General features: G+C 53.3%; 1 protein-coding gene and 1 pseudogene across 2 annotated transcripts in view; both read right to left on the reverse strand.

Moving 5' to 3' along the window:
* The window catches only part of HRH2 (histamine receptor H2), a 40053-nt gene that overhangs the window by 16490 nt on the left and 10120 nt on the right, over positions 1–13443 (reverse strand). For both annotated transcript variants that reach the window (XR_015551902.1, XM_014786095.2), the window contains exon 2: positions 6085–7672. Coding sequence is in view for 1 of the 2 variants with exons in the window: in XM_014786095.2 (XP_014641581.2) it covers positions 6085–7175 (1091 nt within the window). In the remaining variant the exon portion in view is untranslated. The remainder of the gene's footprint in view (positions 1–6084; positions 7673–13443) is intronic.
* LOC147917193 (uncharacterized) lies at positions 4016–4819 on the reverse strand (annotated as a pseudogene).

The following is a 13443-nucleotide window of genomic DNA, read 5'->3' on the forward strand; positions in this document are numbered from 1 at the left end:
AACCAGGGAATTATACACTTGAAATGAGTGAATCGTATAGTACGTGAAGTATATCTCAAAAAAACTGTTACATAAAAGAAAGTTAGAAAACAAAAGAAAAGAGACGAAATGAGAAGAAAGAAAGAGAGAAAGAGATGATGGTGAAGAACAAAAATTTGCGGCTGTTATGGTACCTGCCACGTGCCAGGAATGGTGCTGAGTCCCTGTATCCCCTACCCCCTTCTGTTCTTACAAGTCTGCAAGTGACAGATAATTATCAGAGACTGTCCGTGACCTGCCTAACATCGCCCGCTCCCTGACCAGGGGTGGGGCCGGGACTCACACTCGGGCTCCCCAGTCTCCACGCTCGAGGTGAGAGAACACCCCAACGGCCTCGTGGTGTGACCGCCAGGCAGAGGGCAGAGGGGACAGCAGGATTGCAACGTGCAGGGGACAGCCGGCCCCTTAGTGGGGGCGAGCTGCTCTGGGCGCTTCCACAAAGAGCCCTCAGAAAGGCTGGAATCAATGTCCCAAAAGGTTAGACTATTTTAGAACTCCAACTGATACAAGTAAGCGAGTTTGGGCTCAAGAGGGTTATGCAAATCTTCTTTTTCGAGCAGCATCTCCTTCTTGAGAAGTGTGAGCGCATTAGTCACGTAGCTCTCACTCCGGACTGCAAGCAGACGACCGAGTCAGCAGCGCCCTCCCCTGCGCCCGCAGCCTCTGGCCAAATCAGGCCACACTGTGGAGATACGCTGGACAGCTCCAGGTCATAGGGAACTCTGGACTGCAACCCCAACTCAGAAGCTCGCTTCCTGTGCTGCTGGCACAAGTCGCCTCATCTTTCTGGGCTCGGCTGTAACATAGCGGGAGGGGGTGGGGCTGGTACTGCTCAGGCCTTCTTTCCACCCCGAGACTGTGATTCAGAGCTGGTGGTGGATTCAGCTGTGAGGCCTGCCCCGATGCCATTTAGAGGGAAGCCCATTGTGATACCCAATTTAGAAAAGGGAACCAGGAATTTCTGAGTCCCTACTGGGTTCCTGGAACTTTCCTCTTTGAGATTTGGTTTCCTGATCTATGAAGTGGGGGCAGTATTTTTCACTTCTCAGGGCTCTTGGGGACCTAGAACGAAGTATATATTCATTCATTCATTCATTCAACAAATATTACGAGGCCTGTCCTGAGCCAGGCACAGTGGTAGGTGTTAGGGAGACAGCAGTGAACAGCAGAGACACGGGCCTGTCCTTGGGGTGCTTATGGTGTGGGGGAGCAGACATTAAACAGAACACAGCAAGAGGGGTCAGAAGACACCCGGGGAGGGGAGGGCACATGGGGCGCAGGGCCTTGGCGGTCAGGGTAAGAACTCTGCATTGTATCTCAAGAGCACCAGGAGGGACGGTGCATAATCCCGTTTCTGTTTGGAAATGCTCTCTCTGGCTGCCGAGGGAGGGAGAGCAGATAGAGGGCCCGGGCGGAGGGGAGAGAGGAGCTGGCCCCAGGGGTGGGGGCATCCTGTGGTATCCTTTTGCACCTCATATCCCTTTGCACCTCTTCTCCAGGGGTCTTTCTCCAGCTCTGACTCCAACCTCCAGCCGCCCGAGAGTATCGTGCTGCAGGCACGGGGGCTCTGCAGGAATGAGGAATGCCCACCAGGGGAGACCGTTGACACACCAGGTGCTTATGAATATTCTTTCTCTGCCTTGGGAGATTGCCCAGAGCAAGAGTGTGTGTGGGAAAAGGACCCAAGAGCCCCGGGCAGCGGTCCAGAGGTACAGGTCTACTCTCAGCCCCAGATAGGTCACTTACCTCCCTGTGCCTTAGTTTCCCCACCTGCTATCTATGGGACTAGCCCGGAGTCTGGGCTAAATTCAAGTCCAGGCAGCATTTCATCACGAAAGGAGCCAGGGCTGTGGGGTCAGATGGGCTTGAGCTGGAACCCCAGCTCTGCCACAGATGAGGCCGTGTGGCCTGACGCAGGCTGCTTTGCTTCTGGGAGCCTGCTGCTGGCTGGGGGCCCACACTTGGAGAAGCACTACCCCAGAATAACACCCCTGGGGGAGCACGGCCTCTGCTTTGCTCAGTGCTGTGCCCTGAGCAGTGCTGGACCATAGCAAATCCTTGGTGAGTGCCTGTGGATGAACGGACTCTGAGTGGTTTGTCTGAAAGGGGCAGAAGTGGGTGGAGGGTTGGTGTGGGCCTGGGGAGGGTGGCAGGAGGTGGTCAGGGACCAAATCACGAAGAGCCTCTAGTGCCAGGCTAAGGAGCTGGGACTTGTGTAGCTTAACATGGCCTCCAGAGATGTCCACACCCCCTCGCTGGAACCTGAGAATGTGACCTTACATGGCAAAAAGGACTATTTAGATGTGATTAAGTTAAGGAATTTGGGATGGGGAGGTTATCCTGGATTATCCTGGTGGGCTTTAAATGTAATCACAAGTGCCCTTATAAGAGGGAGGCAGAGGGAGATTTGGCTACAGTAGAGGAGAAGATGTGACCATAGAGGCAAGAGGTTGGAGTGATGTGAGAAAGGGGCCATGAGCCAAGGAGTATGGGTGGCCCCCAGAAGCTGGAAAAGACAAGGAAACGATTCTCCTTTGAAGCCCCTAGAAGGAACCAGCCCTGCCACCACCTTGATCTCAGACTCCTGACCTCCAGAACTGTAAGAGAATACGCTTGTGTTGTTTTCAGCCACTAAGTTCGTGGTCATTTGTTACAGCAGCCCTGGGAAACTAACACAGGCCTACATCCATGAGAAGCAGCAGAGGTTACTGAGCAGGGTGGTGGAGCAGATGGGGTGTCCAGGGGAGAGGTGATGAGGGGCAGGGTGAGGGCAGCCAGTCGGGGTCGGGAAGGGGCAGATGGAGCATGCTGCTGGGGAGGTGGCTGCTGGTTGGTGGCAGGGAAGGGAGGACTGGCCAGCTCAGCTCTCTCTCTCCTGGATTGCCCCATCGGCTGACTGTAGCCCCCCACGCCCCACCAAGGGCTGGCCCAGATCAGTCCCTTGGAATTCTCAGGTCAGGCAGACACCCCTGCCCCCTTGGCAATGATAAGGGCTCTCAATCAGGTCAACACTGCATTTTGTCCCCACACAGAGAGCAGGAAGGACATGCTATCGGTCATCAGGGAAGCTGGGAGCTGACCTTATGGAGGGCCACACGAGGCTCCGATCGCCCTGGCAGCCTCAGCAGGAAAATCACCCTCTGGCTGTTCTTGGTCTTCAGCACCCCCATGTCCCCACCACAGTCTGAAGCCATCTGACTGGTTCCCCATCCTCCTCTGCCCTCTGCCCATGCCCCCGGGGGCTGGAGGACAGAGCACGGCCATGGACGTGAGGAACATGTGCTCCGGGGCTGCTGTGTGTGACCCAGGCAGGCCTGGCCTCTCAGCTGGGCTCGGCCTCTCCATAGCCCCCCACCCAGGGTGGCGGTGAGGATCAGAAGAGAAGGTGGGCACTCATACCCCCCAATGTGCCAGGCGCCCAGATGACATCAGTAAGGGGGGCTGCTGTTTCTGCGGATGCTCAGATCTTAGCTTTGGCTGACTCACCAGCTTGTGTCACTCGGGCGATTTACTTAACTTCTCTGAGCCTCAGTGTTTCCATAGCTCAAGTGGAAACCAAACCACCACGTACTTCACAGGGTCGTGTGGAGAACGAGATGAGGCCACGAGTAGGGAGGGTCTAGCACCACCCAGGATGAAAGGATCTTTCCTGTCTGCATTTAAGGCTCAGCTCACAGGTCTGCTCCCAGGGTGTGCTCCCTGGGCCGTGCTCGCCTCATGCGGGTGCCCTGGGTTTCAATCTTTGTCACATGCTGCACTGAACTGTTGCAGTCTGCTCCTCAGCTAGATGGTGAGCAATTACAGGTGGCAGCGGGCAGGGGGCTTGCTTCATCTCCCTTTGCACCCTTAGCACCTGGCACAGGGGTGGGGATAGGATGCCCTTGCAGAGGATTAATACAGAGAAACAATGGCGAACATGTAAAACTGGCACCTAGTGTGTGCTCTGTAAGTGTTAGCTATCGTTGTTAGTGTTAACTCAATATGCTTTCCCAAGAGTTAGGGGTAAAAGCAGCCCATTAACCCAGGGGTCGCACAGGTAGGAAGCAGTACGCATGGCTAGACTGAACCGTGTCAACTGTCTTCTGTCCAGTCCACACCCCATGCTTTGTTCTTTGTTTGCTTTGTGAACTAAATTAGCTTTGCACTCGAGGCTGCTGCCTGAAAGAGGGAGTGTGGAAGGACGTGGTCAGATGGGCCTCTTATCCATCAGGGCCAGATGTGGAAGTCTCTAGATCTGCATTTTGGAGAGACACCTCTGGGTGGCTTGGAGGATGGTTTTGAGAGGGAGAGTCTAGAGGCAGGGAGGCCAGGAGGAAGCTGGACGCAGGAGCATTGAGGCTTGTTCCAGAAGGATAGCAGTGGAGTGGTGGAGAGCCTGGGGCCCAAGTCTATGGGGGACACTCCACACCTGGCACTGCAAGGACCAGAGGGGACATGAAGCCCAGGGGTCTAGTTAGACAGCTTTGCCTCCACAGTGCTCCACAACGGCCAAAACCCAGAGTGTGTGGGTCTGCAGTGTCTGTCCAAGCTTTTCTCGAGGCTGATGCTCAATGCTCGAGAGTGGACGAGTATCCCATCGGGGGTCACAGAGCCTGTTCGCATCCCTTGGCTCACATGTGCTTCAGGCAACTCTAGGAGGTGAGCAGGGCAGGCTGCATGAGGACAGACCCCACGCTCTATGAGGTGAGGAAACCGAGGCCCGAGAGGGGCAGGGACTTGCTCAAGCCACAGAGTGAGTGAGGGCAGAGCTGAGACAGGGGCTATGCAGTCGACTTTCCATACCAGTTCACCACAACAAAGGCCAAAAATGCATTTCTACATCCCTAGTGCTCAGCACAATTCCCAGCATGTGGTGGGAGGTTGATGAACGTTTGCAAATGAATGAATGAATGAATGAATGAATGGGTCAGTCACATAGACCAGCATTGTGGGAGGCCAAGGCACAGTTTATGGGAAGAGAAAGGGGACTGGCATTTACTGAGCCCTTCTACGTGCAGCTGTTCTACCTACTCCTTTCATTCACTCCTCGACAGCTCGCGCTCATGAGGCTGTGACTTCCTCTCCGTGCAGTGAGCTTCCTCAGCGCCACTCCAGTCTGGTGCAGTTTCCTGTAACACCCTGCACCGGAGCCAGCCGTCACCAGTGAGTTTAGCTAAACCTCATCCCGGTCCTGTTTATCTTGTCAGCCTGGACACCTCTTGGGGGTGGAATGCCGGGGCATGTTCCCTCTTGCATCTCCTGCATCCTGAACACCCAGTGGTCTCCACACCTAGTTTTTATGCCACCTCAGTTTTGCTCTATTCTCTTCCCTTCTCTCATGGATCAGGGCCACATCCTCCTTCACTGATGTCCTCGTCCCATGCTTCTGGTTCACGTCTTAGGAGTGACCCAGAGCCCTCTTCCCAAAGCACAGAACTGCCTGGGTTATCCTCACCCCTGCTTCTAATCCTTCCATCCTCCCCTAAGACCTCCAGGATAATGTCCAAGCCCTCAGCCTGGCCTTCAAGACCCTGCCTTCCCCACTCTGCCAGTCCTCTTTCTCGAGTCCTCTTTCTCCTCCAACTTGAGTGCCCCCCGGGAAGGAGCTGATGCATAGTAGGCGCTCAAGGAGTGCAGACCGAGCTGGTTTCCATTAACCCCCAGGTGGCAGCTTTAGTGCATGGCCATCTGAGGGCTGTCTTGGATGGTTCAGGTGAACACTTATGACCACTAAGTGGTTGAGCTGGGCCTTAAACTTAGGACTCTTGATGGTAAGGACAACACAGCTGGAAAAAAGGGCCCACGAGCTCTGGAGTTGGGGGACCTCTGTCCAGGTGCCAGCCCTGTGGCCCTGGCCAAGTTCTCTGAGATTTAATATGGTCCTTTTAAAATGCAGGTGAAAAGTTCTACCTCAGGGGGCCGTTGAGAAGATGCCACAACGTGAGGTTTGCCAAGTGCTCATGAAGAGCACCAGCACCTTGTGAGCAGCTGCCACCTTAATAGTTACCGTTAGTGGGACCCCCTCCCCGTGCCCCTGACCTGCATGCACACGGCCAGGGCAGTTACCTGTCTGTGGCTCCCCGGGGGGCCGTGACCTCTGTCCCACTCCACACCTGGAGCTTCAGGGCCTTCTCTTCCTGCTGCCTGGGTTCTGGGCTTTGGTTCCTGGAGAGCTGGGAGCTGTTGGACCTCAGAGAAATTTTACGGGCATTGCGGCGGGCCAGCCTGCAGTGGAAGACCTGCTGGTATGCCATGCGGAAGTCTCTGTTCAGTGCAGCGTACAGGATGGGGTTCAGGGCCGAGTTGGCGTAGCCCAGCCACAGAACGATGGCTTCAAACACCTCATTGACGGCATCATCCCCTCTCAGCCCGCGGTAGACAAACACGGTGAAGTAGGGAAACCAGCAGATGATGAAGGCTCCCATCACAGCGGCCAGCGTCACCGTGGCTTTGTGCTCCTTGATGGTGGCTGCCCTCCAGGAGCTGACTTGATGGATCCTCCGGGCCTGATCCCGGGCGATCTTGAAGATGCGGTAGTAGGTGACACACATGACCAGCAGGGGCAGGTAGAAGGTGACCAGCCCGTCCACCAAGCCGTATACCAAGTTGACCTGGACTTTGCACTTCAAGGCAGTGTGATTGACCTTGCTGATGTCGCTCATGCTGGTCTCATTCCTGCTGTTCCACCCCAGGTGGATAGACAGGAAGGACAGGGTGATGGAGATAACCCAAATTAAGACCAGGGAGATGGTGACCCGGGCAGGGGTGACTAGCACGGGGTAGCGCAGGGGGTCTGTGACAGCGCAGTATCGGTCAAGGCTGATCATGAAGAGGTTGAGGATGGAGGCCGTGCAGAGCATCACATCGAGGCTGGTATAGATATCGCAGAAGACCTCGCCAAAGCTCCACGTGTTGTACAGCTGGTAGAAGGCCGAGAAGGGCAGCACCAGGAGGCCGAGGAGCAGGTCAGTGATGGCCAAGGACACAATGAAGCAGTTGGTCAGACTGCGGAGCCGGCGGTTCAAGCCCACAGCCAGGCAGACCACCACATTGCCAGCAATGGTGATGAGGATGAGGACAACGAGGATCATGCCGACAGTGATCTTACACGCGGCAGAGTCCAGACAACAAGAAGAGGCTGTGCCATTGGGCTCCATCCTGGGACCCTATGGCTCCTTCCTCTGCCCACGGCCCCTGGCTGCTTCTCGTCCAGCTCCCCAATGCATCAGTTACTTCAACCACTGGGCTCTGGGCTGCACAACAGAGCCAAGAGAGTGTCCAGATGTGGGGAGGCTACAATGACCTAGTGCTGTTTTTCCAGAAATAAATAAAGCAGTCTCCTAGAAAGTATTGGGCAGGAGTATGAATGAAGAAGAGGGAAAGAAGACAGAAATTCGTGGTTCAAACTCCAGTCCTCAAATTGCCCCCTGCAGAGCTGGTTTCCTCCTGGGCCTGGAGCAGGCCTCCACTCTCCAGGTTTTGCATAGAGACTGAGGCACTGGGGCATGTGTCCAGAGGTGGCTTTGGCTTTATGCGGGAAGGATCATGTGGCGATGTGGCCATATCCTTCTCCGTAGCTGGCAGTTGCTCCCATCCATGTGACAGGGGTCAAGGACTACTGTGTCTCCCTCTCAGGACCACTGGAGAGCAGGAGCTGAAAATGCAAAGGTCAAGTGTAGAGCACTTTGAAACCAGAGGAAAAGTCTGACCTGATTCAAGATCGGTCCTTCTAGACCTTGACCTCCCTGTGAGACACCAGGGGACATGGGGTCAGTCTGGGTACCTCTACCTAGGAGATACTGAGGCAATCAGGACACATAGTGGGATGAGGAAGGGAGGCAGGATGCAAGGGGCTGGACCACCATGTCACCATGCAAGATATGGATGGAGAGGTTAGGACTGTTTATACTGGAGCAAGAAAGATCTAGACACAGATTCCTAGCTCTGTGAGAACAGAGGCAGCATCTGCCTGCTCACTGCTGGTTCCCAGTGCCTGGCCCCATAGGAAAGCATTAAGCATCTGATGAATACATGATAAAATGAATGAATAAATAAGCAAATGTAATGAATTTTCTCTTAGAAACTGCTGAGAACAGCGTCTGACACTGTTGTTTTACAAAATGTCATTATACTCTAAACCAGGAGCTGACAAACTTTTTCAGGAAAAGGCCAGGTAGTAGATGCTTTCTGCTTTACATCCCGCATGATCTCTGTTGCAACTGCTCAACTCTGTTCTTGCAGGAAAGCACCTCCACAGACAGTGTGCAAATCAATGAGTGTGCTCCGATGAGATTTACTTATGGACATGGAAATTTGAATTTCACATAATTTTCGCCTGTTGCAAAATATTCTTCTTCTTTTGATTTTCTCCCACTCTTTAAAACTATTTCCAAACTATCAAAAAATGCAAAAGCCATTCTTAGCTCATGGGCTGCACAAAACCAGGTAGAGGGCCAGATTTAGCCTGCTGTCATAGCTTGCCAACCGCATCCCTGCCCCAAGCCTGCTCTAAACATCTCTCTAAATCTTACTTTTCTTATTTAGCAGCACATGTGGTTCCGCATCCAGGTCAGCTGGTACAGAACTCACTCAATCTTTCTAACGGCTGCATAACAGCCCACGGGGTGGCTGGCCAAGGTTTATTCCATCATCCCCCTATCATGGGTATTTGGGTGGTGTCTAGTCCGTTCGTTTGTTCCTTCCTCCCTCCCTTCCTCCCTCCCTCCCCCTCTCCCTTCACCTCTTCCCTCCCTCCTGTCCCTCTGCAAAGATCACTTCAATAGAATGGCTGCACACACAATGCTTCTTGGTTAAATCTCAGATTCCCTCCTAGTGGAATCATAATATTCTAGGATTCCAATTGATGCAAAACAAGCTAAGGCCCTGCTGATTCCTGGGCCCTTTCATGCAAGCTGGTCCTGGTTTCCCAGAGAGCAGCCAGCAGGCAATCTCCTGGGATCTGGGAGTGTGCAGAAATCAAGGTGACAGCAGGAGCCCTCTCAGAAGCAAGTTAATCTCCATATGACATAAATTAAGCCTCTTCTAGCCTCTTGCCTGGAGCGGTTTTGCATCCTGAATGTGAGAAGCATCACTTAATCATAACCACTGTGCTGGTTCAGGGACCGCGGCTCCTGGTCACCTTCTGCTGCTCCAGCTGGCCCAGCCACCCTGCCCTGTGGGCTGGGCCTCTGCGTATTATTTTTAGAAGATCTTTTCATTACATAAATAGCCCAAACAGCATGGCTCTCACCACCACACTTAATTAACTTTGTAGGGGGTAGCAGCCAGGGTATCTTCTTTGAGGATCTCTATTTCTGATCAAAATTTTCTCTGAGTTTCCTTAATAGCCAGGTAAAGGCATTTTGACGTTGGACTGACGTTTTAGTTAATGTTTAGGTGTTTTCAAATCTGAATGAACCAGCCTCTCTTATAATTAGAAATTAATTCCTCCCTCCCTCCTTCTCTTCCTTCCTCCGTCCTTCCTGCCTTCTTTCTCGTCCCTCCGTCCTATGGAGCAAATATTTCTTTCAGAACTCACAGTGTGCCCAATGCTGCTCCAGGTGCTGAGGGCACAACCATGAACGGAACAGCAGTGGTTCCTTTTTTCACAGAGTTCCAAAGAAGAACCACTTCTGCTGTGTTTCTATGTTATAGCCCAGGTCCCAGAAGTTTCTGGACCTTTCGTGAAGACAGGGGCTGTCGCGTGGAGCTCAATCTATCCCGTACCCTGTGGGTAGAATGACTGCCCTAGGGGGCCGTGGCACCCCAAGATTATAGCCATCATTGTCACCATCGTTGTCATCACAGTTAACATAAAAAACACTTCCTTGAAATTTCCTTTCAAACTTCCGAAGCAATGACATGCTTATCGCACTAAACCAAGTATCCTGAGGTATACAGGAAGGGCCAACTATTTGGGCTGTCACATACCCAAGCCCTCACTCCCAGAAGGTGACTGTTGCTGACCGTTTGGAATGATGGGGCCTTCCATTCTTTCTCTGGGCCCCTAGGCGAACAGAGGCACACGCGGGACACTGTTTCATACACACTCCCCACGTTACTCAGCAACTCCCTTTCCTTAATTTCTCTTAAAATTCCCATTATATAATGGACGCCCCTCTAGGTCACTTACATCTAACCCATTCTTTTGGGAACCTAGGCTGTGGCAATACAACCACTATTGTGCAAAGATGTATGTCTGTGTCAGCAGGTTTGCAAGTAGCAACAAGTGAGAAACAACCTCAGTGTCCATCGGCAGGGGGATAGTTCACCAAATGATGGTGCATCCGTGCTGTAGGACAGTCCTGCGCACGGTGGCATCACGCACAGTGAATGAAGTGTCACTTCCTCCTCACCACACCCCGTGAGAGAGGGGAATCACGGCTCCACTGAACAGCTGAGGAGACTGAGGGTCAGGGAGGCAAAGTGACGTCACACCCGTGTAAATGGCCGGAGAGCCTGATTCACACGCAGCTCCCATTCCTTTAGCCTGCCTTCACGCCCATTCCTGGGTCAGACTTCAGCCCGGCATTCCAGCTGGATCTCACCAAACACCCCTGTATTTGTCCCCTAACTTCCCCATTCAGGTAGCCGCCCTCTCACTCCTGCCTTTGCCCCACTGTCTCCTTCACCGCAAGTCCCGCTCCCTGTGTTCACCGCAGCTGCTCTCCTTTCGGGGCCTGGCTCAAACACCACCGTCCCCTCAAGGCTCCCTGAGTGCCCGGAGGCAGGAGCTCCCTGCCCTGCACTTTGTACCCAGTTATACTGTTGGCACGGACAGCCTTGTGCTGTTAACATGGCTCCTGCATTGTCCCCCACAGGGCCTGGATCTTGCCCACCTCTCTCCACCTCCAATCTGCCCGTCCATCTGTCTGTCCTTCCATCCACCCATCCATCCATCCATCCAGCCAGCCAGCAGACATTTCCTGTTGTCTATACAAGGGAGAGATATGGGGCACAGGGAGCGTGTGTGTGCACACAGGCACGTGTGTGTGGTTTCCTCACCTTGGAAATCTGAGAGTGCTCACCTTGGGATTCAATGGGTCTTGTTAGTATGTCTGAATGGATATGTGAGAAAGGGCCTATTTTTCCCAACATTTTATAGTGAAATTTTTCAAACACACACAAAAAGTTGAAAAAACAGTACAATGTACATTAGATCTTATCCAACGGTCCATGCAGATTAAACAATTGTCTGTTCTACCTCTCATTCTCTCTCTCTCTCTGTCTGTGTGTGTGTGAAAATGATATGAAATTCATTAAAACAGGCTTCAGGCCCCCCCATCCTGCGGGCTGACCACAGACATGCAGCTGCAGATGTCACACTGCTTCCTCTTACATCTGCTCGTCTTTGCCTTCACGGCCTTTGAAAGGCACTTTCTGGAGAATCTTCTCACAGGTTGTGGGCCCCGACTCTCCCCTAGCAAGGCTTCTGACCTCTACTTACAGTCATCACTGAGCAAATGCAGCCGCAACAAAAAGCGGAGGCCAGCACGGAGCCTGCCTCACCACGCACCTCCCAGAGGCCATGCTAGCCAGCCAGCCCTCAAGAGCAGCCAGCGTGTTAAATGCACTTGATGAGGTTGTAGATGTGTGCTAAACCCACCATGCTGGGTTCTGTGCTAGCACGTGCTCGGGTCACTTCCCGTTACTGGCCTTGGTTGTCTCTAAGTCTAGATCCTTGGTGTGGCATTCCAGGTTCTTCGTGACCTGCTTCTGTCTGCCCTCTTTAGTCTCAGCTTCTGCCTGCCAAGTGTCCTTTAGCGTTCCAGGACAACACTTTGAGAAACACAGCTCTGGCGGCATTTAATTCCTCCTGGTTTTGAAAAGTGCCGGGCCCATTCTGACTCTGAGCCTTTGCACATGCTGTTCCCACTGCCTGGAATGCCTTTCTTCCCATCCATGCCTGGTGAGCCCTCACTCTTCCTTCAAACCCTGGCCTCCTCCATCACCTCCTCCAGGAAGTCTTCCAGAAATAGTTGCTCTATCCTCTCTCACTTCCTCCTCCCACTTATGCCCACCTGTTCCAGAGGCTTGTGCTTTCTCAGGGGCACAGGAAGGAGGGGTTCTTTAACCTCACTGGGTAGAATTCTGAGTTTTCAAGGCCCCAGGAAAACTCTCCCCCTAGTAGGGTCCATGGTGATTCACTATCAAAATGTGTCTCTCCAGGAACTGAGTCGTGGTGGGGTCCAGAATACCATTTCTCTCCTCAATCCTCCCATGCGGCAGCAAAGAAAATGGGGGCTCAGGGTCACTCCCCGGCAGGGGTGTAGCCCAGAGGGAAACACAGGTCTGCCTGATGCCCCAGCTTCCCTCTCCCGGCTCCCAACCCACAAAATCCCAGAAGAAATGCCGCTGGTGGTACATTCTGTTAGCCAACTAGAAGGGCAAGGCCATCTAGAAAAGCACCAGTCTGGGTGCTGGGGTCTCCTCCCCTTCAAATCTTATCAAACCACGTCCAACACTTTCTTTTCCCTTTTTACTGGGCAGTGAAATGAAGTTTCCCTTTTTTGGTTTAAGCATCTAAACCTCAGGTGCAGCCCCTGGGGAGCTGGCAATCGCACAGGCAGTCAGCAATTTAGGGTAATCCCTTAAGTCTCCTTTGGGTTTCTCCCTCGGCCTGAAAGATGAATCTGATTTTCCCGGCAATAATTTACAACAGGAACAGAAAACGGTCATCATCAAGTAACCACTGTGGGCTGGGCAATGGTGACTGAGGCCCAGAGAGTAGGAACAGAAGTAGCCTCTGCCCTCCCCAGGAAGCTTTTCTTCCCACTTACAGACGCTGGACCTGGGCGCAGCTCCACTGAAGAAATGCTGACAGCGCCCAATGCCAGGAGCTTCGGGGCTCCTGCTCACCTCCACTCCGGAGCCCAAGGCAAGCTGTGGGGCAGGGGCTGGGGGACAAGGGGCGGGGTCCAGCCCACTGCAGTCAGACACAGCCAAGGGATGGGGAATCGGGGCCGCGGTGGGGCACTGAGGGGCTGGGGGAACTCAGAGGAACGAAATTTGATTCTGCCGGTGGTGGCGGGCGACAGGTGGGGGGGTGGGGGTGTAGGAGTGTGTGTGTGTGTGTGTGTGTGTGTGTGTGTGCACACACGCAAAAGGCAGCATTTTATTGGGCCTGGAAAACCCCATGAAGGTTAAAAACACTCAGACTACTGACCCAGCAGTTGTACTTCTAGGAACTCGTCCTGTGATTCACTACAGTGCTGAGCGTTAGCAAGAGCTGGAAACAGTGTAGAAGTGCCCACGCCACATGTGGTGCGGCCGTCCACAAGGCTGATGCAGGCTGTCCGGGCTGATGTGGGATGGTGTGTGAACATGCACCGAGTGTGATATGGAAAGGGGGAATGTGTGTGTGTGCACATGCATGGACACGTGTTGACACTGGCGGATGAGAAAGGCTGTGAAATGGGTATCAAT

This window comes from Ceratotherium simum, chromosome 4, assembly GCF_057802395.1.
Source record: "Ceratotherium simum simum isolate JZ-2026a chromosome 4, ASM5780239v1, whole genome shotgun sequence".
Classification (NCBI taxonomy): Eukaryota; Metazoa; Chordata; class Mammalia; order Perissodactyla; family Rhinocerotidae; genus Ceratotherium; species Ceratotherium simum.